The sequence below is a fragment of the Carcharhinus amblyrhynchos genome, chromosome 2 (assembly GCF_965287045.1).
Source record: "Carcharhinus amblyrhynchos chromosome 2, sCarAmb.v2.hapA, whole genome shotgun sequence".
Lineage (NCBI taxonomy): Eukaryota > Metazoa > Chordata > Chondrichthyes > Carcharhiniformes > Carcharhinidae > Carcharhinus > Carcharhinus amblyrhynchos.
The window spans coordinates 25,585,145-25,612,599 of record NC_137325.1 but is presented as its reverse complement, the minus strand read 5'-3'; the positions used below and the strand labels follow the sequence as shown (position 1 = coordinate 25,612,599).

Sequence of the window (27,455 nt, the reverse complement as noted above, 5' to 3'; positions counted from 1 at the left end):
AGCAGCAGTGTCAAACAGCTAGCTTCATGTGTTGCTCAAACTTTTGAGATGCCTTGCCCTTCCAGGGGAATCGGAGGCAGACTGGCACTTTTCAGTGCCAAATGTGACAGTGTTAGGCTTACTCGTGAGTGTGCAAGATATACAGCGCCAAACTATCTGATCAGAGTATCCATTATCCTGTAGGGTGCCTTTGATGTGTCCTATTTCAGCATCAAGTTTGCATAGTGAGCAAATGTATCTGAAAAAATTACTGAGAGTTGTCACAACTCAGCCAACCATTTAGCCAGTTCATGCTATGCAGAACTGATCACAGTGAAGATAGAGCATAAAGGAACATTATTTTTGTGTCTTGGGCAGACCGTACATGCACAGACGTAGTGAGCCTTGAGGATGAACCCTGTCAGATGTGCTGTTAGGCTGATTGGCAGTAATAAATTGTCCCTAAATCAGTTTCCCTCAATCTGGATGGCCATAAAACATTAGACAAGGGTCGCGGGTGGAGGGGGGGGACTGGTGGTGTTGAGATGGCGGCGTGGGCTCGTTGGGCCAAAGGGCCTGTTTCCCAGGCTGTTTTATTCTTTGTTCTTCTGTCGTAAAGGTCACGTGGCAGCTCATCACTCATACCAAAGTTTAGGAAGGGTATTTTTAGCTTACTTTCAAGCAAGGTGTCCAGTCACATTGAGCAACAGGTCCAACGGATATGGTTGTTTTCCATTGACATTGGTATTCCCGACTCCAAAGATGTGCAGGTTAGGTGGATTGGCCGTATTAAATTGACTTAGTGTCTGGGGGATTATCAGGGTAAACAAATGTCTTTCAGCAATGCTAACTTGAGTGGAGAAAAATACTATGCACAAGTCAATAATGATACTGGCAGAGGTCAGGAAGTAAGTTGTCTATTTTGTTAGCAACAAACTAGCTTAATGTAAATATATAGACAGTTCAGACACCCGGCAGCGTCATATGCTTATTTCGACCCCAATGTTAGATACCACAGGATGATAGCATGCAGGTTCAATGTCACATGCCTATGAGTTTCTAATCTTAGCATCTCTGTTAGAGGTCATCAGGCTGTGTGGGGGCAGGATAATAATGGAAGTGTCCAGTTATTCTTAAAACATCTCCTACTTATTATCCAAAAGGAAGGAGCAAGAAAAATCCATGATGACAAAGATGATATACACTTATCTTTAAAACAAAACTAACAATCTTATCTTTCAATGTTATCCTGAAGTAGGACATTGTATCTTTTGATAAAATGATTTATAGTATATTTTGCACAGTACACTGGTCTTTTATATGAAGTTTATGTACATTGTTTTAAAATATTAACAGATTCAGAACATGTGGCAGTGACCATCACAACACATGTATCATATGACAATAATACCAAGTCAGTACAAAACCTGGGCAGCTTACAGCCCCAACATGCTTCATTTTTTTTTATTCGACATCCCGAGTTTGTATCAATGAGGACAGTGCAGAGTGGGCATTTTATTTGCAAATTTGTTTTCATGTCAGCGGCGGTGCATTTTGTCATTTCAATTGAAGTGCTGTCAAGTTCTGGTTCACAGTAGTGAGATAATACATCCTGTGCATATATATCTGGAGTTTCAATCCAACCTCTATAAAGCTCCATTTCTCATTAATGCTTTCCTTAAAGATGGCACAAAATTATCACTTGCTAAGGAATAAGTTGCATTTGTTTCCCAAAGCCAACATACAAAGACACGTTTGCCAAGGAAGGACTGTGTCTGGTATTTAGCCATTTTTGGAAATTACAAGGAGTTAAATCATTACACTCTGGACAGTTGCTGTGTGGCATATATTGCATGTACCACGTACGAGATGTTTGTATACTCTGCATAACTGCACAAGATTTAGGTCATCCCCAGTGAAATTGTCTGCAGCTCGTTTCTACTTATCCACCAATGCACTCCTTCCAACAGCAGCTGTGTTTACTTAATTTCACATTAAAATATTCATTACATCCGATCTCACAGGTAAACGGTTTTTGAAATGCTATGTAGTTAATTCATTAATTTTGCATGACATTTATTTTTGGATACGCTTTGAACTCACTGCTACATGGGACTTTAAAGATTAATGAAACATTCCTTTTATAAAGAATGTCAAGATTCCTATCTAATGCATCATCTGAATGTTAAGCAGACATTAGTTCACACTGCCATCTTCTGGCAAATCAGGGTGACAGCAATTTCTCCCAGAAATAAATACAGAGTAGATATTAGTGATAAAGTTGACGAGGAATTAACAGAATCATAGAATGGTTACACAGCACAAGAGGAGCCACTCTCCTTGCATTTTCCCCAAAGCCTTGCAAATATTTTCTTTTCAGATAATTATTCAATACCCCTTCTAAAGTGATGACTGAATTTACCACAAACCCACACTCAGGCAGTGCAATTCAGATCCTAACCATTTAAAAAAAGATTTTCTTCACGTTGCTTTTAGTCATTTTGCTAAATTGGTATCCTTTGGTGCTTGACCTTTCTGCCAATGGGGACAGTTTTTCCATATCCATCCAGTCCAGATCCTTCATGATCTAGGTGGTAGTGGTTAACACTGCTGCTTCCCAGATTACATCCATGTCTGTGTGGAGTTTGCATGTTCGCCCCATGTCTACAAGGGTTTCTTCTGAGTGCTCCAATTTCCTCCCAAAGATGTGCAGGTTAGGTGCACTGGCAATGCTAAATTGTCCCCTAGTGTCCTGGGATGGGTAATTTAGAGGGATTAGTGGGGTAAATATGTAGGGTTACAGGGATAGGGCCTAGGTAGGATTTTTATCAGTGCATACTTAATGGGCCGAATGGCCTCCTTCTGCACTCGAGAGTTAATGATTCCATGATGTTGACCACCTCGATAGAATCTCCTCTCAACCTCTCTTTTCTAAGGAAAACAGTTTCAGTTTTGTCACTCTATCCAAGTAACATACTTGTAGTACTGTGCATAATCATTCATCAACAAAATTATGAAAGAAATATTTGCTGAAAGGTCAAAATAAATTCTCTTCATGAAACTAAAACTGCAGGCATTAAAAGTTAGTTCCCCACCCAGTCCACCATCTATATAGTTTGAAATAAAAATGAAATTTGCATTCAACATGATTATTAAAGTAATTTGCATCACAAGTACCTATCATACTTGCACTTTGTTAGTCCAAATACCCTTTTCATAAAGCAATAGTCAACTGAATGTCACACTGGCTCACATACTAAAATCAATAGGACTCGCACCAAGAAAAATCAGCAAATAAGCCACCAGTAAACAACCCACCCCTACCCCACAAATAAATAGGAAAACATGGCAAAATTTAATGGTCAGACGATTTCTTGAACACGTTTACAATTATCATTTATCAACTTCATATAGTTATGAAAAATAGCATTTCAAAATATACTGGATAATTTCCCTGATCTATAAGGAAACATTTTCCAATCCCTCCATCGTACTGACTGCCTCCCTGGCGTCTGAACTTGCAGTGTTGGTGCTACACCGGCTACGACTCCCAGAATGCAGTTTAAGGCATCTACTACTCAAACGGAGGCAGGGAAATGTCACACCATAAAGAACTGCCATTTGCAAATCACAACTGGACTTTCTGATTTGGCAAAATGTTTGAAAGCTTTAGTTTTCCGATGAAGGATATTTCCCCCCTGAACACAGCTGGTTTCCAAGGTGCTTTGCTTCAGTGCTCTTGAACAGATTAGCCCTGTTAAGTAAAGAAAGCTAGTAGAGAAACTGTTGAACACTACCTATTAACACAAGTCTTGCTTGGAAATTCTTGACACAATCTGGATAATGACAGATTGCATGAAACTACATTCAATAACCCCAGTGAGCTAGCCAAATTTAGAAGGAAAATAGACCAGCCCTAGTTCAATTGGCCAATTGATTTTTAGCTTTACCATTGTATCTTGATTAGTTTACTCACCAGATTGGAATGTGACCACCAGGCTAAATACCATAACTGTATTACACAGTAAGGACACAAAATAAATACAGATCTACTCCAACTGCAGCAAAACTTAAATCAGGATTGCAAGTATTTGCGAAGTTATTTTGGAAAGGAATAACTATGGAGAGAGTTTACTGACCTATATAGACCCTTCTGCTGAATCTCTGCATCAGTAGCAATACAAACACGTGTAAAGGGATAAGGTTGATGATGAACACGTAGCCACCCCACGCGGATACCTGAAATCAACATTCAAAATACAAGTTGATATGAAATAGAAATAAAGTTTACATGAAAATAATAAACATTACCGTGGCTCAAGGCAAAATACACAGCTGTCACTGTCCACTTCTTGGTTTTCCTGTCCTTAGTATTCATCTTGCAGGGTTGGGGATGTGTTTCATCATCTCACAAATTGACAGGTAGAGATCCAAAGTTTAGCAAATGTTCTTGGGTTTGGGCAAAGAACAGATAATTCATTTCCACATACATTCACATCACTCCCTGATGGACTGTGGAAAGAATATGGTTGGAGCTGGGTAATTGGATTTTAAATTGGGACAATGTGGAGTTACTACATTACTATTTAATTCAGAAGCAGGGAGGTATTTGCATCATCTCATTAGCTTGAGTGATCTGATAAGTTACTGATCAATGCCACTCCCTGGTTGACTTATTTTGTAGGGGAGATTGACTAAAATTCATTTTCTACATTACCCTGATCTAGGTGCACAATTATAAGCAAATTTGTACTTCGTTAAAATTTATAACAATACAGTTTTTCTCTGTCCAGATCAGTCAGTTTAAAGGGGTGTGTCTGTTACTGGGTTTATTTGGTGAGTGGTGCCTGGTGCACATGGGGTACTGATGACTCAAGCTTGTGATGCATGTATGGCTGCCAACAGTTAGTGGCAATAGCAACAGGGTGGGAGAACATGTTGGAGGAATTCAGAAACAATAAGGGAAGGGCAACCTGACAAAATTAGCCTTGCTAGAGAGATTGCTTCCATGAGGTATGTGATGGGCTGAGGAAGGGATGACGGCAGCATGGGAAGGGAAGGAACAAGATGATGGCATTTAAGTGCGGCAAAATGGAGTAGAAAATTATTCATGCTATTCTTCATGCTAAAATTTGAATGAAAAACTTGCAGAAAATGTCAAAGGAATTAAAATACATCAACATCTATATCACTAGTTTCTACACGGTGCAATTTTAATGTGAATACCACCACTCAGAATCAGATTCAAGGAAGCAGTTACAATGTTGTGACAAGTCACAAAACCTAAACAGTGACTTTATCATGAAACAAGATTGGTAGTTCTGAAGCTGCTTTCTTTTCTGAAAGAAGCTGAAATATTACAGACCAATTTCAAGCAAAGACAGCATAAATTCTCCAAATAACACTAACCTGACCAGAGGTGAATTTGCATTTTCAACTCAGGGAAAACAGTGCCTAATTAACATTTTCTATGACTAAAGCAATGCCAGACTCCTGATGTTAACTGTGTTTCTCTCTCCACAAATGTTGCCAGATCTGCTGAGTTTTTATTTCAGATCTCCAGTATTTTGCTACTACTCATTTTTCTAGGTCTGTTTTCACACAAGCAGGTTATGAAGCTTTTTTTCTGGAGCGAGATGTTTGATCCGATGGAAGGCTTTGGTAAATACAGAAATCTTGTCTTTGGAATTCAGCTACAATAAAGATTCTAATTTTTCCATACGGTAGCACAGTGGTTAGCACTGTTTCCTCTCAGCGCCAGGGATCCAGGTTTGATTCCTGACTTGGGTCACTGTCTGTGTGGAGTTTGCACATTCTCCCCGTTTCTGCATGGGTTTCCTCTGGGTGCTCCAGTTTCCTCCCACAGCCCCAAGATGTGCAGGTTACGTGAACTGGCCACGCTAAATTCTCCCTCAATGTTCCTGAACAGGCACCAGAGTAACTTCATTGCAATGTGAATGTAAGCCTACTTGCAACTAATAAATTAACAAAAACTTTAAACTTTTAAATTGTTTTGAGGGCTTTCGCTAGTTAAAATATCATTTTGACCTTACTGTGCTTAATCAATGAACAGAATTGAGAAAAGATTAAAATCAAATAATAATGCTCACAAAGTACAATGCTAAAAGGAAGCTGCAAATGTCATCAGGTACATTCCTTTGTTCTCATTGCACATAATTTTGTTTAGCCACATGTATAATACAAGTGACAGAAAGCATTCACCAGGTCAATGCTGTCTATTATAACCAAAAGTGGATGCAGCCACACACCAAATCTGCAGCATACTTTGAAATAACCAAGCTTAAAATCTGTCAACACCCATTTCAAACAGAGACATTTGAAAGACACAAAATCACTGTGCTTTGTGCAGACAAATGAAACTGCCATTCATCAGACATCCAAAAGCTATCGCTTGTTGATTTATATCTAAGAATGTGTTGAAAGGTTTCTGAGATGAAAGTAAAATGGACTTTGGAGCCAGACATGCCAATTGAATTCTCTTCTGGAAATGCACAAAAATTACTTTAAAAATTGGCTCTGGCAAATAGAAAAGCAGCCAAAAGAAACAACCAGTCTTCTAAATTACTTCTGCAGAGTCAAACATATCCCTCTCTTTCTCTCTGGAAACAAGCAAAGGGTGTCTCCTTCATCAGAGTGAAAACTGAACAAAGCCAACCCTGGAGTTCTACTGCAATCACCTAACTTAAGATTGGCAATGTTTACTCATATATTCGTTGGATTTACTCATATATTCACTTGACTTTTATTTGGACTCTTAACTACTTGATGTGTGCACGTGTGGTATCTTTTATTCCTTCCCACCCATCACCACCAGGTTTCAATAACAAACTTATTGACTCCAGGGAAGCCTAGTTTAATTGGCTCCTTGTTAAAAAGTGAATATACTTGGACTGAAGAAAGGGGAAAATTTTAAACAAACCTTCATTGCATCAACTGAATGGATGAATAAAAGGGGAGTCAGCTCATTCCTTCTCACCCGGTTTTAACACATCAACTGTACATTCTCTCTGCAATTTAGTCATTACTGATCATACTGAAAACTACTTGGAAGATATCTGGTAAATGTGAGTCAGGCTTGCGATTAGGACTTCACAGGGACTTGAGATTCAGTTATGCAATCATTTTGCTGCATCATTCCTGAATCGCTGCAAACACTATTTACTTTTAACAAGAGGAAAAAGATGTATGTGGGAAGAGGGCATATCAGGATGCAGACTGAACAGTAGAAAGGTTTCACCCATTTAAGCAATAAAAATGCATCTTATTTTTAGGTTTGATAAAACTCAGCGGAATAACGGAACAGGATTTAGTCTGCCTTACCATGTAGAAGTAGGACAAGCAGCAACATATCGTCCAGAAAACAGAGCCCGTTTTCACAGATTTGACCTGCAAAGAAAAATGGACAAGTTGCAACATTAAAAAAGGTATCAGTTTTAAATCAAGCTCTATTATAGATTTTCTCATACTTGCAGTAGAATTAGTATACTTTCCAATATTAGAAAACAACACAAACTAGATACTGTACATTCCTGGTTCAAAACTGTTCCAGTCCTGGAAAGGTTCAAGAATACAAACTCATTAGTCTAAAATGTCTTAAAAATGAATCTGTAGAGAATAAATGTATATTAATGGATAAAATCAACCTAGTCTTCAAAACAAACAAGGCTATTACGTAAAATATAACTATATTATGACAAGGTATTGTAATGGCCTTATCTACATTTGTGAAGAATGCAGCACTTCTATTTAATGGGTGGGTGAGGGGAGGCAGATGTGAAAATAGTCAACAAATTTAAGCTGTTGGTAGTACTGGGAAAGTGTTGGTAACAACATCTTCCGTTTCCACAGTCATGGTTAGAAATAGGAGGATGGGACATTAATTGGTCATGTTCAATACGTCAACTTTAAAAGGTCATTGTACACATTTTTTGAATTAGCTGAAGACCGTGAACGAGATAGACAGCAGTGTGCTAGAACATCTTGAGCGCTGCTACTGACATTCAATTTAAAAGCAAAAATCTTCCAAATCAAATATTGAATTTATCCAAGTGTAATATTCAGGCTATTGATTAGCTTTTGTTTCGAACTCAAACATCTCTCAATGGGCTGCAGCTACCTCATGCTGACCAGCCTCTCAGATAGTCAGCTTCAGAGTGAGTTCCTCTCTCCCAATGTTATCAACTGGAATTCAGAGTTTCCAACAAACTGTGCTGTACGAATTTGAGAATATACTGACTTTGCAAGTAAATCCAAATGTCAATTTTCCTACAAAATATGAAACAGTCTCTGTCCATACTGCAATTTCCTACCAGTAAACCAAAAAAAAAGGACATCAACTGCTCCTGCCATCCAGGTAGTTGACTTCCCATCACACTGTTCTTTCGAGGGTTTCCATAACTCACTTCAGTAAAGACAAACGAAGTGAAAATATCTGGCCGATTGTAAAGTCTCAGGTATAATGGTAAAAACACAGGGGTTTTAAACTCAACTTTAAACTTACTCTGTGAAGGGAATTGCAACTTTTATTAGTGCAAAGACTGATGAGGCAAGGTGCTATTCAGGGGGCTAATTCACATAAACCAAGGAGTGAAATAAAAGTTTTGAGGGGTCGTCCTCTTTGGTGAAGAAACTGAGTGAGATAACAGGTTCTAAATGATGGTAACGGACGGCAAATAATAACCCTGTTAATTGTAATGGCGTTAGACACTAAAGCTCAAGGACAGTTGTACTTGGGAATGTAGGAAATAGAGTAAGCCATCCAGCCTAAGAAGCCTGCTCCTCCATTCAAAAAGGCCATGGCTAATCATCTACCTCTTGCGATATTTCTTCCTCACTATCCCCATATCACCTGATGTCATTCTTATCCAGAAATTACTGATTTCTATATTGAACATGCTCAATGATTGAGCTTCCTATAGGTACAGAATTCCAAAGATTCACCACTTTAAATTCCTCATCTCGGTACTAAGGGGCCTGCCCTTATTCTGAGATGGTGTCCCTGGTTCCACCCACCTGATGAAAGAACAGCCAGTTCCAAAAGCTAGTGGCGTTTGCTACAAATAAACCTGTTGGACTTCTTATTGTCTAAACTCAACAGTCGGGGGAAGCATCATATCTTTCCTGTGATGCCCTGCAAGAATTTTGCAAGTTTCAATGAGATGATCTCTCACTGTTTGAAGTCCAGAAAATACAGGCCAGTTTCCTCAATCTCTCCTCATAAGACATTATGAGGAGAGATTGCATTCCCTCTATGGTAAGTACATGCTTCCTTAGATAAGGAGACCAAAACTGTATATAAACATTCTAGTCGTGATCGCACCAATTTATACAATTGTAGCAAGACAATTCCTGTACTAAAATCCCATGGCCACATACCATTTGCCTTCCTAATTGCTTATGTGACTCTTGAATGAGGACATCCAGATCCCTTCCCAACCTCTCATCATTTAATACTTTGCCTTTCTGTTTTTGCTACCAAAGTGGATAACCTTACACTTATTCATGTCATATTCCATCTGCCATGTTCTTGCCCACTCAACCAATTCCCTTGTAATGTCCTTGCAACTTCCTCACAACTCCGATTCACAACTAGCTTTGTGTAATTAGCAAATTTGGAAATATTACATTTACTCCCCACATCAAAATCATTGATGTCAATTGTGAATAACTGTGCCCAAACACTAATTCTTACAGCAGTAGCAGCCTGCCATTCTGAGAATGACATCTTTTCCTACTCTGTTGTCTTTTAACTAATTCCCAATCCGTACCAGTATTTTATGCCCAATTTCACGTGTTCTCATTCTGTTTACTAACTTTTTAAAAAGCTTTCTGAAAATTCAAATACATCATATCAACTCGTTCCCCTTTATCTGCGCTACAACATCCACAAAAAAATCTCCAACAGGTTTGTGAAATAAGATTTTCCTTTAATAAATTCTGCCAATCACATTATTTTATAAGTGTCCAGTTATCACATCCTAACATGTCTGTAGTTCTGTTTTCTCTCCCTCCCTCGTGGGGTTACATTTGTTACTTCTCAATTTGCAGGTGCTTTTCCAGAATCTACAGAATTCTAAAAGTCAGCCATCAATGCCGACATTATCTCTCCGGCCACCTCTTCCAACATTCTGGGATGCAGCTCATCCAGTCCAGAGGATTTATCACCTTTAATTCAATTTATTTTGAGTACTACGTCTATTAATACTAATTTTTCAGTTCCTTATTTCACTAGTCCCTTGGTTCTTTATTTCTGGGAGATTTTCTATACCTTGTTCTGTGAAGACAGACATAAGGTAATTGTTTAGCTTCTCTGCCCTGTTCCTTTCACCATTAAAATGCTTCTGTTTTACCAAGGAAATTTTTAGTGTCCATCTATATGCAAAATGCGGTTTTCCTTCATCAGTTTCTTGGTTTTCCTTTGTTACATTCTGAATTGCTCCCAGTCCTCAGGATTACCATTTTCTCCACCAACCTTCTAAGTCACTTCCTTTGACCTAATGCAGTCTGTAACTTCTTTTGTTGATTCACCTTTCCTATTGGGTTTTTGTGTATTACTACTACTCAGCTCTGGTCTCTTATCTCGACCTGCATGTACGTTTCTTCATTTAACTCTCATGTTAAGGAGGACCTCATTATAATTGAACCAAGGTTTTATGATTATTTTCACAATAATTATTTTTATTACAATTATTTGTTTCTTGAGATTTATGGCCAGAACCCCACAAAATTTCCATACCGAGATCTGGCCCACCAGCTGAAGGTTTGCCCATTCTTGCTCAACAACCTTAACTGAAACTATTGTCCTTGCATCCCTACACTGATAAATGACTTTCCTGGGTTGATCTAAACTTTGAATGCTTAAAGATCTCTATTAATTCATCATCTTACCCCATTTGCAACTCAACAACCCCAGTACAACAGTGAAGCAGTAGGATTGATAACTCTTTCTTATGAAAGTCCTTTAAATTCAGGAATCAGCCTCATTTCTTCCTCTGGACTATAATTCCAGGCCAATTTTCATGTGGAGTCGAGGCAAAACTCAATACTCCAGATGCATCTTCATGCAGGCTTGTTACTGATCTAACATTTTCTGCTTCCTTGGTCTCCTACAACACTGAATGGCTTTAATGATCTGTCTACCAAAACCCAAAAAATCTTTTTTCTGCTATTACATCATGAGAATTCAAATGTTATGGGTCAGGTTAGAAACTCCAAGGTACTTTCTGGAGAATCCCTGAACCATAAGTTTTGTATTTTGAATTTGGCTAGGATGAGCATGAGATGATTCGCTTCAGGTATGATTCAACAACCCACTAGAGAGCTTTTATCAAACAAAGTTTATTTAAGAATGTAGTTAACATGTATAGAAAGAGAATTAGCAATAACTTTTATCAATTACCACCATAATGTATTAACCCATAACTAAATATTAAAGCTGTTCCAACAAACCAAACCCTTTTATAGGCAAAACGTTTTTCACAGGTCGAACACAGCATAGATTAAAATCTCAGTTGACTGGAACTGAGTCTTTTTGAGCACTGTACTTTTTTTCTGGAAGGCAAAACATTGCCTTGAGATAACCAGCAGAATTTCCAAATAGAACAGGGAGACAGAGAGAGACTTCAGCTTCTCTCTTACTTGATGCCTCTGCTAAAACTCAACTGCAGCTCAGAACAAACTCACTGGGAAAAAAACGCTGCCCAAAAACACACGGCCGTCCTCCAAACAATGCAGGATCGTAAAACTAACCCCAGTGTAAACACAAACAACCCCACTTACCACTTAGAGCAATAACAGGACTCATCGTAGTCATCCTGGCAACAATGACATCACTGAAGCTGTGAGCTGCAGAAATCATGTTTTTAAAAAATACTTTCTTAAAGGGACACCAACGTCACCCAAGGTGTGCACAACATTTCCTCTCCCCTACTTTAAACTTGGTTTTTATTGAATTCCATCTGAGGGAAATTTAGAAATCAATTTTCAACTGATTTCCTGAATTTATGTTGCAATTTAGTTAGAAGCTGATTTAACCTGAATGCGTGGTGTTCTATTTCCACTTAATTAATTACCTATTGCGCGCTTTACACAGAGTAGCAAGAATATAGAACTTGCTATCACAGTGATTGAAACATAGATGCATTCAAGTGGAGTGTCATGCAAACATGAGAGGAGGATTGGAGGGGGCTACGGGAACAAAGGAGGTGATTTGAGCACAAAGTGCAAACTATACTAGCTTTGTCAAATTACTTGTTCTTGTGCTGCAGATTGTACTTGGATCTATGCATGCAATTCTTAATAAAAAATTAGATTTGGAGGTGTGTACATCACATCTATAAAAATAGGACATTCATACATTGAATAAATTTGAAAATTATACCAATGCTATCAAAACAGACATGGGCTTCAGGATTTGATTGCATTTTTCACATTTCATTTTTCAGTCTCCAACTATTTTTACATCATGGTGCATAATTTCTGATTTAAACACTCAAGTTATCAATGGTCCAGATCTTGTAGACTCCGAATCGTTGGGAGATTGGATCTATGAAACTAGATGCATTCTGGGACCTCGGGAATTATCCAGGAAGTTTGAACTTCCAATGGGAAATTCCCCTGCTTGTTGGCACCTTCCACTAAAATCTCTGAATCTGAAGATTTTCATAAAATCATAGAATCCCTACAGTGCAGAAGGATGCCACTTGGCCATTTGAGTCTTCACCGACCACAATCCCACCCAGGCCCTATTCCCATATCCCCTCATATTTACCCTGCTAGTCCCCTGGACACTAGGATTAATTTAGCATGGCCAATAAATCTAACTCGCACATCTTCGGATAGTTCTGAACTACTTACTTGTTAAGACAAAATGTTAGATAAAATAATCTTAGTCTAATTTCTGCAGTAACTGCACAACTGACCGCCCCTAGCTCTGACAACCCCCCACGAACCAACAATGGCCACCTCACCCAGCTACCCACTTCACTCACCCAACCCACCTATTAACTGACATTCGTTTTGGACATTTAAACTTCCATTTAAAGCACCTAGTGCCCCAAAAAGCAGACATAACTTGTCTTCCCCAAACCTTCCATGCTAGGAGGGAGGTTAGCATTGGACCATATGTTCCACCTTTCTGTGGAAGGCAGCCTCCAAAGACCTAGCTGGAAATGCAGAGCATTGTTGAGGTGCCGAAAAGTCAGAGGGGAGCAGCAATTTGATGGGGATTGCCACTTCATGGAAGATCCAAGCTAATATTTTGAATCACAGTCTATCAGAATATGGATTTATTTTACTGCTAACATAGCTGGATAGTAATGTTCCTGCTAAGCTGCTAAGTGTGCAATATTCCATCAAGTGCTACTCACTTAATGACAACAGCACACATCCTGATGGTTAAACGAGGTTTAGTGCTACTCTAATCCAAGGGCAAAGAATTAGTAGACGCCTCACATAACATGAAATAAATGGATGAGAACCAAGCTTAACATGATTAATCAGTGGAATTCACAGTAGAAAGTTACTGTCAATCCTTGGAGCTCAAAGCTATCTCATCTTTATTGCAGTCTGCTTGCCATTTCGATCACACTCCTAATCACCACATCCCCTTCCATTCGCAACCTCTCCTGTCTCCCTTCTTGAGCTCTTGCTCACCATGAGGGTTTGGGAAAGTGGAGCAGCGAGCAGGAGCAGCAACGAGCAGGTAAGTGAGAGGGAAAAAGAATGAAGTAACAAGCTGAAAAGTTAACAAATTAAGTGTTAGTAAGTTACTAAAAATTGCGAAGTTCTAAGAGTTAGAGGATTTAATGGGCTAGTTAATACCACTGATCTAGGCAGTCATTCTGCTGCACCTGATTTTGTAGATTTACTAAAGATCAATCGATCCCAAAGACATGTGACGTATATGTACACCTCTTAAAAGTGCCCTGGTGTGTTTAATGTAAAAACTTCAGGATTCTTAACAAAGATCTCCAAATAATAATGAAAAGGTTCTTGAGGGGTTCTTTTAGGACATTTTAAACAGTGCTTACTTCCAATTACTACCTTTCAACGTATAAAAAAAATTGCATTGGAGAGCTTCTTCCCTGCTGCCGTCAAATTTTGGAATGGTCCGATCACACATTAAGCTGATCTTCCCCTTCGCCCAATTGCTAACTGCAACATTATATTTTGCACCCTCTCTTTTCCCCTACATACTCTATGAACAGTATGCTTTGTTTGTCTAGCATGCAAGGAACATTACCTTTTACTGTATCCCAATACATGACAATAATAAATCAATTCAATTTGGAGAGAGACAGTTTAGTTTAGAAACAGAGTTGGTTTATTAGTTTACAAATCAGAGTTTTTTTTAAGATTAAGTCTAAGCGCAATAAATACCACCACTTACCAAAAACTCTCTCAGCAGTTATTTTCCCTCCTGCAATTCTATTCTCAGCTCACCACAATCCTTTCTTTCCCAGTTCCCAGGTGGGGTTGTCTCCTTCAGTATTCACTTAATTTACAGGGACATTGTCTTGACCTTCATCCTCCACTTCATAAGAGCTAATCTCTCTCCAAATTCAAGAGACACTTTACCTCTGCCTGAATATGAAAGAAATTACTGAGCTATCCTCACTATGCGTAGTAGGTTAGCAATAAAAACACTCAATAAGCTGAAAATTCAAAAGGCAAGCTTCCTTAGCACTTGCTGCTGAGTTTGTCAAATTGAAAAAGATCCTTGCCAATTCAACTTTTCTATCAAATTACTAAAATATAAACTACAATATAAAAACTAACAAACACCTCTCATATATAGTAGCATAGGGATTACAATACTGAATTAAATCAGGTATCAGTTCAAACACCACCAGTAAATTTAAAATTGTGGACTGGTGTATTATTGTGTTAATGGCAGGAGTGATACTCTTCTTCCATATTTAAAGTTGCTTTTTAAATGTACATAAGTTTGTTTCTACTGGTAGAAGACACCTGAACTGAATACAATTATTGGTGTCATTTAGTTCTACTATATTCTTATTGTTTCATGTCTAGTGTACAGAGTATGAACTGATTTTCTTTATTTTTACCCACATTTTTATGCTCTTATTTACCCTCAGATTTCTTCTTGTTTTTGATACCAACAGATCTCTCACCAACAAGTGTTTTTAAAATCAGTAATGCAAAGGTAGAAGGTGCTTATCCATCTTCCAACAACTGTCCTCTGGCCTAGGCTGTACAGACTACTTTGGATTATTTGCACATTCGCATTATTGGCCACTGCACAGAATTTGAGCTCTTCTGGAAGGAATTATAGCTATGAGATTCTAAGTTGGACAAGGAGTGAATTAAGAAAGGAGAAGGTGCATTTCTAAGGATATGAAGCTGGCATGGGCTTGGGAGCAGAGGAAAGATAATCTGTGATTAGAAAATATGGAAAAGATTAGGGACTGGAAAATAAGGAGAAGGTATAGGTGGTCTCAATCTTTTTCGAGTTTTTCCACATTTGCCATTGGATTTAATGAATAAGTGGCGCAGAAGGAAGAGATCAGAGAGGACAGCTGTTTGCTAGAGTCTGGAATTGATCTTCCTATCCATATGACCTCATATTACTAGGGAAAAGATCCATTATTAATCAATTACATCTCAAAGTAGAGAGCAATGTTTTTAAAACAAATATTGCGTATACTGAAAATCTGAAATAAAAACAGAAAACGTTGGAAAATCTCAACCAGTCTGGCAGCAACAGTGGAAAGAGAAACAGAGCTAATGTTTGGAGTTGTAGGACTCTGTTTCAGAGCTCTGAAGTGTCAAACGGACTCAAAACATTAACTCTGTTTCTCTCTCCACAGATGTTGCCACACTTTTCCAGTATATTCTGTATAGCAATAATTTGTGAATTTTATATGAATTTGCAGCCTTTAAACTGGGGAATGCAGGGATGGCAAAGTACTGGGGGAATGGCACAGACCCGAGTCTGAAGAACTTAATGTTAAAGGCATCAAAGGAAGAACTAAGTGAGCTGCTGAATAGACTGATGTAAGAGAACATATATGGCAGTGGCATTGGAGTGGGGATGGATAGGAATAAAGCTTCCTTGTCTTTTTCCTGGAGTTGGGTATGAGAACATTGCAGCTAGAGATAGAAAGTGAGAATGCAATGAAATAATCAGGACAGGTCTCAACATCCCTGAAGGTTTGATTGGCGAGCGGCTTTTTGATTTGATTCATTGTTGCATGTACTGGTATACAATATTGCTTCTTGCACACCAAACAGACAAAACACATCATACATAGAGGAGGAGTGCGCATAATGTAGTGTTACAGTCATAGCTAAGGTCTTGAGAAAAATCAACTTAATACAAAGTAGGTCTATTCAAAAGTCTAATGGCAGCATGGAAGAAACTGCAAGAGTCGCTTTGTACGTGACTTCAGACTTTTGTATCTTTCTCCAGGCGGAAAAATATGAAAGATTATGTCCGGGGTGTGTGGGGTCCTTGATCATGCTGGCTGCTTTTCTGAAGCAGTGGGATGTGTAGACAGAGTCAATGGATGGGAGATTGGTTTGCGTGATGGACTGGGCTTTTCACATCAGAAACCATAGGCATGACTGCAAGCTGTTACAGGAGTTAACCTGCAAGATTAGGTTGAGTGAGTGCAACAGGAAAAGGCAGGGAAGAGAAAGCAAAAGGAAAGTGCTATTTTGCAGCACAACGAAAAACGTCATAACAATACAGGGAGAAAATCCCAACAAGAAAATTACAGAGGAAGGTGATAACAAAAGGCTGCATGAAAAATGGGATTGATGGAAGATAGCCAAACGCTCAAAAAGAAAAAAAAAGTACCAAACTGGGGCGGAGTGATGGGAATCCACTAGTGATATAGTTTGAGCACAAAACATGCAATCAAATGCAGCAACTTTGAGAAGGGAAAATGAATCACCATTGTGAACCAGTTTTCAGTCAGGCGCTGATTGCCAACAACATTTAAGCTGACTTTGTGAAGCAGGATATCTTTATTTATAACAGAACTAATGCTAGTGGCCTGGCGTGAAGGATATTGATGGGGAGAATTTAATTTTACTAAAATACAGTCGCTTTGAAGTTTGAAAAAGAACATTCTATTCTACAAAGTGATAATCTTTAAAATGCTGTCCAAAAACAAACTATACAACCCACTTCCAAATGAGAATTTTATTCAAGTTCATTCAAGGGAAGTGGGTGTTGCCGGCAAAACCAATATTTATTGCCCTTCCTCTGCAACTTTCAAGATCAGTGTTATGAGCCAAATTTGCACTGCTGCAGTTTGCATATACTACAGCTTCATGCAGCTTTGGTTTTATGCAACTGAGCAGCTTGCTAGACCATTTCAGAGGACAGTTATAGGAACATAAGAACTAGGAGCAGGAGTAGGCCATCTGGCCCCTTGAGCCTGCTCCACCATTCAATAAGATCATGGCTGATCTTTTTGTAGACTCAGTTCCACTTAACTGCCCGCACACCATAACCCTTAATTTCTTTACTGTTCAAGAATGTATCTAAGTTTATCCGGTTAAGAATAAGCCACAAGGACAGCGGGTTCACGAATGAGTTTTAAGAGAGGAAAAAGCATTTGGGGGGGGGGGGGGGGGGGGGGGGGGTGGGGGAGGCGTGCACAGCGATTCGCCCCCAAAAAATTCTATCCAAGTTTATCCATCCAAGTTTATCCACTTAAGGATCAGACACAAGGACAGTGGGTTCACTAATGAGTTAGCAAAGGAAAAAAGCCCAGGGCATGATGGTTCTGTGTCAAATTCACGTAAAACTGGAGTAAATCACGCTGGGTTTTTTTCAGCACGAGTTTCAAAATGAATGTGCACTGCAGAGTGCACTAGTGTAAATCCCACTGAAAATTTAGTGGATGGGGCCTATTCCCAGAGGCCAACAGCGAAGTGCTGCGTGGGAAAATGTTTGTGCCAAGATCGGGCACATGCACAGTGGCCCCACACTGCCGGCCTCCTGACTGCTGGCTGTGTTCCCCACATTGCAGCCTGTCTCACACATCCCCATGGCCCAATCACTGGCCCCTCGAACATGCCAATGTCTTGGGCAGTGCCAGGAGGCCCAGGCTGGCAGAGCCAAAATGGCAATGCACAAGGGACACTGCAGGCACCCGGCCCTCTGGGTGGCCTCAATTGCACCCCCACTTCACTCCAGCAGGGTCTGGCTGTGCTCCCCACAAGTGTTGAACTATATTAAACCCCACTGGAATGAACCACTCCTGCCAGTGGGTGGGGGGAGAAGGAGAGAGGCTAATGAGAATGGAGATTTCATTTAAATTGCAAGGTCAATTTCTGGTGCAGAGCTGGTGGTGTTGGAGATGCGCGGAGGTCATGATGCCCAGTGAAAAGCCCATAAAACGGCCTCCACTCTGACTTGCCCTTGCAGCTACAGTATTTATATGGCTAAGTCAGTTCAGTTTCTTTTCGATGGCAATGCCCAGGATGTTGATAGTGTGGGGTTCAGCAATGGTAATGTCAAGGGGCAATGGTTAGATTCTCTTTTGTTGAAATTAGTCATTTGTGTGGCACAAATGTTACATGAATTCAGCTCAGCCCAAGCCTGGATACTGTCCAGGTCTTGCTGCTTTTGTATCTGAGGTTTTCAAATAGTGCTGAACATTATGCAGTCACCTGTGCAGTCATTAGTGAATATCCCTACTTTTATCTTTATGATGGAAGATAGGTCATTAAGGAAGGTTGCAGCCTCAAACACAGCGGAACTGCTGTAGTGATGTTCTGAAATTGAGACAATTGACTCGAACCATCTTCCTTTGTGCTAGGTATGACTCCAACCAGCAGAGTGTTCTCCCCGATTCCTACTGGATCCAGTTTTGTTAGGGTTCCTTGATACCACACTCAGTCAAGTGCTACCTTGATATCAAGGGCAGTCATTCTCACCTCATCTCTGGAACTCAATTCTTTAGTCCATGTTTCAACTAAGGCTGTAATGAGGTCAGGTGCTGAGTGACCATGGACAGAGCTTACCTTATGGTGAAAACCAACAATCACATCAGTTTTTGCATTAGAGAACAGAAGATTGGTAACAAGATAGTAATTAATCTCATCACAAAGGTTGAATGACACCATCAGGGTAGGAATTCAAGCAGTTTCTAACAGTCATCTAAACAAATCTGAAGTGAGACAGAAATATGTTTTAGTAAGGTTTCAGAAAAGTTTAATGGGGAGGTGCAAATTTTTTGTACAATACCCACTGCAACTGAGAAATATTGTAACAGTATTGATTTTATGCTTCCATACAATTCTGTGCAAGCTGTAAGGCACATAATGCTGGGTGAAATCCTACATGGAGTTGAAGAATTGAGAGACACACTTGGTGCAGTGCTGCAATACTAAACCAGGCTTGGCAGTGCAATTTAATCCTCCTCCTTCCTGGCAATACAGGCAACGTAGCTCCATTTCTCATGTATTACCTTATGGTTTACATACACAAAGTTGACAGGAAGTTTCTTTATCTCATTATCTCTCTGAACAGTGACGTGGAAAAATTATTCAACTTTTTTTGTGGCAATGCTTTAGAACAGAATGGCTTACTAGGCCATTTCAGAGGTCTGTGATTTTAAAATCACATTTATGCCAGACAAAGCAAGCATGGCAGATGTTCCTCCCTAAAAGACATTTGTGAAGCAGATGAGTTTTTAAATAGTTGTCATGGCCATCATTACTTTTTTTTAATATTTGATTATTATTTGTAGTTAAATTCCACCAGCTGCCATGGTGCATTTTGAACCAGATGATCAGAGCCTTCGCCAGGGCCTCTGGGTCTCCCACTGCCTCATGATACTTTTCTATCCCTTTTTTGACTAGCCTTGGTAAAATAGTTACAAACGCATAAATGATATTTTCAGCCTTAAAACCCCCAAATGTGACCATTTACTTTTAATTGTTCAGCAGTATCTTTAATCAGAGACAGCTTTAGCTAGATTTTCCACATCCAAATTAGGTTAGCTTGTGATCCAAAGGGTGCTAAGAGCTTGTAAGAATGTGCAGTGGACCAACTCTGGAAATTGTGAACTCAAATCTTCAGCTATCTTTGCTGTTGCACTTAGCGTCACTTGACATCAATTTACAGGATGGCAAAAAAAATTACATTTTGGACAATACACTTTTGAAATAGAATACTTGTGTAGGGTTGGTTAGGACTCTGGAAGTGTTTGCCCTTCCTGCAAGGGATCCTGCAAAATTTACCAAGATGTCATCAGCGTCCCCTCTCCCAAGGGCTTTTGTACCTTCAAGAATCAGAAATTTTCTTCACCTTGTTCATCATTCCCTGCTATAAACATCAAAACTGACCTGAGCTGTTCTTAAATCATTCCTACTACAGTAAGATATTCAGATTTTAAATCAAGTAAATTACCATGATGACCTTGAACACCCACTTGAGTGATTAAAAACTAAGCAGTTCAAATTAATCTCAGCCCACAAGTAGTGCTCCAGTTACAACTTTGGAAACACAGCTGTTTTCCACACTAATTTATAATACAATTTTGGTAACAACTAGGTACATTTCATTTAAATAACATGCCCCAACATTCAGATGATTGGTTCTAGCTCCACCTACCTCCTCCCTCCAGCACCTAACCACCCCTCTGAAAAAAAGAGAAGCTTTTACATGAAAATCACATTCTGGATTTCAGTTATATTTATATGAATGACTTACCCACAGGTAATATGTAAACTGTAATGCAAAAATAGCTATTCCTTCATTGTCAAATGAGCCTGCTACTGAACGTGATATATAGCCAGGTACTATGGCAATGAAGCAGGCAGCAAGTAGTCCTGCCCCCTGGTTCCATAACTCCTTAGTGAGAAGGAAGGTTGATATTGCTGTAAGACCACTGAACACAGGTGCTAGAAAGACACAGACATCCCGGATGTGGACTGTTATATGAAGCGTATTCAAAATCCAGTGTATGCAGCCTGCTGTGACCATCAAGCCAGGATACACCTGCATAAAGAGAAAGATAAATTTGTTAATTATATGGAGGTATTTTAAGTTAACCAAATATTTCTAACCTATAGAAACTGTATTCAAATATTTAAAAGCCCAGTGTTATTACAGCACATCTCCTTAAGACATTATGAAATGGAATCCATAATAAGAGCACAAATGTAGCACAACATCCCAGCAGCTTTACAGGAGCATTCAGATGAAATGACACTAAGCCCACATGAGATATTAGACAGACGGCCTAAAACTTGGCTAATGAGGTAGGTTTAATGAGCATGGTGAAAGAGGTGGAAAGGCAAAGAAATCTGGGAAGAAAGAAAAAGTTCTAGGCTTTGGTAGTTGAAGGGATAGTTACCAATGGTTTGGGCAAAAGGAAATGGGATGAAATTAACATTTGTGTGAAGTTACTTGAATCAGAAGTTGTTTAAATTACTGGCTTGGAGATACCCAACAAAATCTGGGCCATAGCCATCGTTGGCAATGACTTTAACTACTTATTGTAAAATGAAATTCAACTTGCACACAAAACCCACATTGCCTCCCCCCTTCCCTGCCTCCCCCCTTCCCTCCCTCCCCATGTCTGCTTAACCTGAAACAAACACAAACACACACACACACACACACACACACACACACACACACACACACACACACACACAGTGCCTTGAGGTCAACATATGCTTCAAACAGCATCTTCAAAATGCTATGCATTGTTTAAGAAGCCTTCATAAACAGCTTAAGTGCTTCTGTGAAATGGTATGTTGGTTCGTGACTTATACAACCATTGATATCTTCATACTAATCTCTCCAATTACCCCAAGCTCTTAATTTTTAAACACAATTCACTGTATTCATTTCAACAGTGGCTCATCACGACTATGCGAAGGTGACAGATGTAACAAAGTTGCGTCAACGCCAAAGCTGATGTACGCTTCCTATATGCCATTTAATTTGAACAGCTCCACGTACAGGAAGCAAATCTTTGATCTCCAGAACTAGCAGTCAGAACAAGTTAACAAAGCTGTTGCCAGATCTGGAACTGAAAAAAAAAAGGGACAGACTTGCAATATGTACCAGACTCCTTCCCACTGCCTTTTATAGGCTTTATCACGGTCAAACATGTTTTTGCTGGAACACACCAGAGAAAACCCATCTCCTTTAGCCATTTACACAAATGTATTCCTTCTGAATATTTATAATCTAATTTTGGAACACTTCTTAAAAATGTAGTTTGTTTTTGTTATCTTGTGAATAAAACTATACGCATTTTGAAAGATAAAAAAACTAAGAAATGCTTAAATATAAACATCTAAGGCAGACCTTCAATACGTCAAAAGTAAAAATTAAGAAGATTGTGTAAGTTTTTTAAAGGAATGATTTTAAAATCACTATCCATAATTTACATATAATTGTAACAATACAGTTAACAGTAAGTGATGAGAATGTGTAAATTCAAAATTAGGTTGTTCAGACTTGATCAGTAATAGCAGAGCCAAACATGAATGAAAGCTACGAAGTGGTATGATCACAATTGCCATTTTGAGGTTTTTCAAGTAGCGGATACAAGGGTACAACATGAGGCAAATTCAGCAAAGCACACAAGAGGCTAGCAGCATAACAAAATTCACTATCCTCAAGAGTTACAGGCTTTGAGTCACCGAAGGAAAATGCTGAATCAAGTCAGCTGACACCCCACTGCATAGCAATCTTCATTGGAATGTCCATATTCACATATTAGCATTTGGGGACGACACAATGGCAATGGTTAACACTGCTGGCTCACAGTGCCAGAGGCCCGGGTTCAATTCGAGTCTTGGGTGACTGTGTGGAGTTTGAGTGTGTCTGTGTGGGATTCCACTGGGTGTTCAAGTTTCCTCCCACAGTCCAAAGGTGTGTGGGTTAGGTAGATTGGCCCTCCAAAGTTTCCCCTTAGTATTGGGGGACTAGCAGGATAAATACGTGATGTTGCAGAGAGGGGGCCTGGGTGGGGTTGTTGTTAGTGCAGGATCGATGGGCCGAGTGGCCACCTTACCACTTTGTAGCTTTCATTCATGTTTGGCTCTGCTATTACTGATCAAGTCTGAACAACCTAATTTTGAATTTACACATTCTCATCTCTTACTGTTAACTGTATTGTTTCAATTATATGTAAATTATGGGTAGTGATTTTAAAATCATTCCTTTAAAAAACTTGCACAACCTTAACTTTTACATCTGACATATTGAAGGTCTGTCTTAGATGTTTGTATTTAAGCCTCTCTTAGATGTTTTGTATCTTTCAAAATGCGTATAGTTTTATTCACAAGGTAACAAAAACTGCACTATAGGGATTCTATGATTCAGCTTCAGAGCAGCAACAGAGTCCTGGAAACAAGTTGCTTTATCATTCAAGCATTTTGTGATCAGCAGAGCAATACATCTTTAAGTTTACTGAAACTCATTTGTTAGGTTCTCAAAACTTAGATGTACTTTATATGAAATTATATCTGTATATGGACAACTTTAGAAGGCCATTGTACATTCAGGGATATATATATACACATACACCTGCACTATAGGGACATAATGCACACACATTTGAGTTCATACATAGTTTATGAAGCCACTGCCCAAGATTCAATTAACCATACAACAGTTTTCTAGCTTACTGGCATATCTGAATTTACTGTCACCCCTAGCAGACAACAGTTAATGTGCAAGTATCAATTCACAAGTGATCTAATAAACGTGAAGACAGTTCTTTAACTCCCAATTTATATTGCAATGCAGACACCTGTTTCTTCCAACACTGACGCCTGTATACACAATGAGCAGGATTTATGCTTTTTGTTCCTGTGACTTGATCCTAAATACTACTCTAAAGCAATGGCAATTTATTGTATCACAGAATATATATCGCAGAAATAGGCCATTCAACAGTCCATGAAAGTTGTATTATCCATCCATCCTTTTTTTCCCCTAACCAAAAGAGAAAATGCTAGAATATCTTCTGGCAGCATCTGCAAGAAGAAAAAAGAGCTGACATTAAGACCTGATGACCCTTTGTCAAAGCTCTTTCATAGATTCCAGCATAGGCAGTAATTTGCTCTTATCCTTGCAGGTGCAGCAGGTGGTCAGGAAGGCGAATGGGATGCTGGCCTTCATAGCGAGGGGGATTGAATATAAAAGTAGGGAGGTCTTGCTGCAGCTGTATAGGGCATTGGTGAGGTCGCAGCTGGAGTACTGTGTGCAGTTTTGGGCGCCGCACCTGCGCAAGGATATTTTGGCCCTGGAGGGAGTGCAGAGGAGGTTTACTAGGCTGATACCGGAGTTGAGGGGATTGAGCTATGAGGAGAGGCTGAATAAACTAGGCTTGTACTCGTTAGAGTTTAGAAGAATGAGGGGAGATCTCATTGAGACGTATAAGATGATGAATGGGATGGATAGGATAGAGGTGGAGAGACTCTTCCCGCTCAAAAAAGACAGTAGGACTAGGGGGCACAGCCTCAAGATAAAGGGGAGGCAGTTTAGAACGGAGTTGAGGAGGAACTTCTTCACTCAAAGGGTGGTGAATCTCTGGAATTCTCTGCCCGTTGAAGTGGTGGAGGCTGCCTCGCTAAATATTTTTAAGAAGCGGGTTGATGGGTTCTTGATAAGAGAGGGGATTAAGGGTTATGGGGAGGGGGCGGGAAAGTGGAACTGAGCCACAACAGATCAGCCATGATCTTATTGAATGGCGGGGCAGGCTCAAAGGGCTAGATGGCCTACTCCTGCTCCTATTTCTTATGTTCTTATGTTCTTTTCTAACTCTCAACAGCATAGTCCTTTATTTCCTTCTCTTTATCCCTTAAATGCATGAAACTATTTGCCTCAACTCATCAATGTGGTAATACATTCCACACGCTCACCACTCTCTTCCTTATTGGATTTCTTGGAGACTCTCATATGTGGCCACCAGTTTTGCTCTCCCCAAAAGTGGAAGCACTGCATACTTTCAAAATTCTTTTCTAAAAAAACTTGAATAGGTCACCCCTCAGCGTTTTCTTTTCAAGAATAAAAATAGACCATCTCATGAAGAGTTCATCCCTTTTGGGTTTAGTAAAACTTCTTGTGTGGTATACTTATTTTTCCACCCTCTCCAATGGCTCTGTATCCTTTTCATAACATGACAACCAGAACTATACTTCAAGTCTGATCTCAACCCAGTTCAATACATGCTTAGCAGAACTCTAGGAATAAATCCAAGTGACTGGTTTGTATTTTTAAATAGCCTTAACTAGCATCTCTACCTTAGTTACCTGCATATTTGTACTGCCAGATTCCTTTGCTCCTTGAATTCGTTTAATTATTTTCCAAATGTTAGACAGGAGGGGGTTCAATTTAAACAGTCCCAATTTCTCCTCTCACTCTGTCCATAAGCAGATTTGCGATTTCCCCCTTTATTAGCAGCGGCATATTTCTCAACTACTTGGTTTTGTTGTGATCCGATTTTCTGTTAATAACCCTACAGCAAACTTGAGATAGGATAAATTTATTTTACACACCAAAAATGTGGCAAAAGGCTTACCCTTACCCTTTTTACATTCATACAGAGATACAGAAAAGAAAGAGGCACAGGAGAAATTCAATAGAGCAAATAGTCATGCCAGTCCAATGCCCAGAATCAAAAGTCCAATTGTGTATTTCTTTAGAAGTCTTCAGGCTGAAGCCAATGCTGGATATCCAATTTTCTAGTAAAAAATGACTTCCATGATGAAATGGCCAAGCAGAAGTGAATTAGTCTTGTAGGCAACAGTACAGAAGTTCCAGTAGAAATAGTATAGATGGGGCCAGCAGACCAGTAATGTCCATTGGTTGGGCCTGACTCAAGAAATGCAAATGGCCTTATATAATTATAATAGAAGTTGATCTTCTGCAGCTTATCAGGTAGTTAACACATCTTGAGATAATGACATGACAGCTTCTCTGAATGCCAGGAAGTTCCTTCTGTTCCAAGTTACATCCAGCCATGGCTTCAGTCATTTTAAAGTCTTTGTCCAGTTTTTCCATTTTATTATTCATGATGATTTAAAAAAAATAAAGTGAGGGCTTTAGCTCTCCACAACTAATATATAACCTTAGTTTTGTTATCAAAATGTAACACCTCACTTGCTGAAATTCATTTGCAAATTCAAATAAAGTTTCAGAATAGGCTTACAGATTAATTCATTTCACTTTTGGGCGTATAGTCGGAGTATTACTACCGGTCTGTATAGGTACAGCTTTACAGCAACTTCTAGCATTGATCTGTGGCCAGCCTGAAAACAAGAGTGTGGTTTGGAAGCACCATGTAGAAGTCTTAGCATATCTAACAAGTTTACAGGGTTCCCTCTAAATGACATTGGCTCTCAAAGCAAACTTGTAAAATAAATGGGATAAAAGTACCACTGAAGTGTATAATGGGAAAATGCAATGCCAACACTTAAGAGGTACTTGAAACTTCTACACCAAGACTGAAGATTGTTAAATTGCTTGTAGATGAAGAAAAGTCAAATACTTACCCAATAAATTGTTTCCACTTATTCAGTGAGTGACCTTCAGGTCAAGTCTCCTTGCTGTTCAATCTCTCAGTTAGTGTCTCCATTGTGAACAGCATAGTGGAGGTATTTGAACACTTATGTTTGAGCTACACTGTTCAGGAAAGTGCTGGGGCAGCACAGTGGTTAGCACCTCAGTGCCAGGGATCCAGGTTCAATTCCAGCCTTGGGTGATTGTGTGGAGTTTGCAGCTTCCCCCAGTGTCTGCATGGGTTTCCTCCAGGCACTCCGGTTTCCTCCCAGTCCAAAGATGTGCAGGTTATAGAGTCGGAGGTTTACAGCATGGAAACAGGCCCTTCAGCCCAACTTACCCATGCCACCCTCTTTTTTTTTTAAATCCCTAAGCTAGTCCCAATTGCCTGATTTGGTCCATTTTACCCATGTAACTGTCCAAATGCTTTTTAAAAGACAAAATTGTACCCGCCTCTACTATTACCTCTGGCAGCTTGTTCCAGATACTCGCCACTCTCTGGGTTAGGTTGATTGGCCATGCTAAATTGCCCCTTACTGTCAGGGTAAATACATGGGGTTATGGAGTGTAGGGCCTGGGAGGGATGTCATTAGTACAGGCTCAATGGGCCAAATGGCCTCCTTCTGCACTGAAGGGATTCTATGAAACTACAATGTAGAGAGGGGCAATTGTACTCCAAACATGTTACCTTACTTTCCTGGGATCAGTGACCTCCGGAGCAACTGTTGTCAGTGTGGATACTGCACCTGTTTAGCAGGTGGTCTTCCAACACTCCCGTTATTGATTTTGAAAATGATCTGGAAGGCAGAATCTATTGACATTGCAGCAAATTATTTGCCTCAACTAATCAATGTGGTAACACATCCCACATTCTCACCACTCTCTTCCTTATGAATTCCTTATTGGATTTCTTGGAGACTCTCATTTATGGCCACCAGTTTTG

The 27,455-nt window shown here is 39.5% G+C and overlaps 1 protein-coding gene across 1 annotated transcript in view; it reads right to left on the bottom strand.

Annotated features, from left to right (window-relative positions):
• Positions 1-27,455, bottom strand: part of stt3b (STT3 oligosaccharyltransferase complex catalytic subunit B) — a 119,444-nt gene that overhangs the window by 42,942 nt on the left and 49,047 nt on the right. Inside the window, exons 3-5 of the mRNA XM_080203610.1 lie at positions 20,696-20,983; positions 7,321-7,386; positions 4,119-4,218 (exon numbers count right to left, since the gene is read on the bottom strand). Coding sequence (XP_080059736.1) covers positions 4,119-4,218; positions 7,321-7,386; positions 20,696-20,983 — 454 coding nt within the window. The remainder of the gene's footprint in view (positions 1-4,118; positions 4,219-7,320; positions 7,387-20,695; positions 20,984-27,455) is intronic.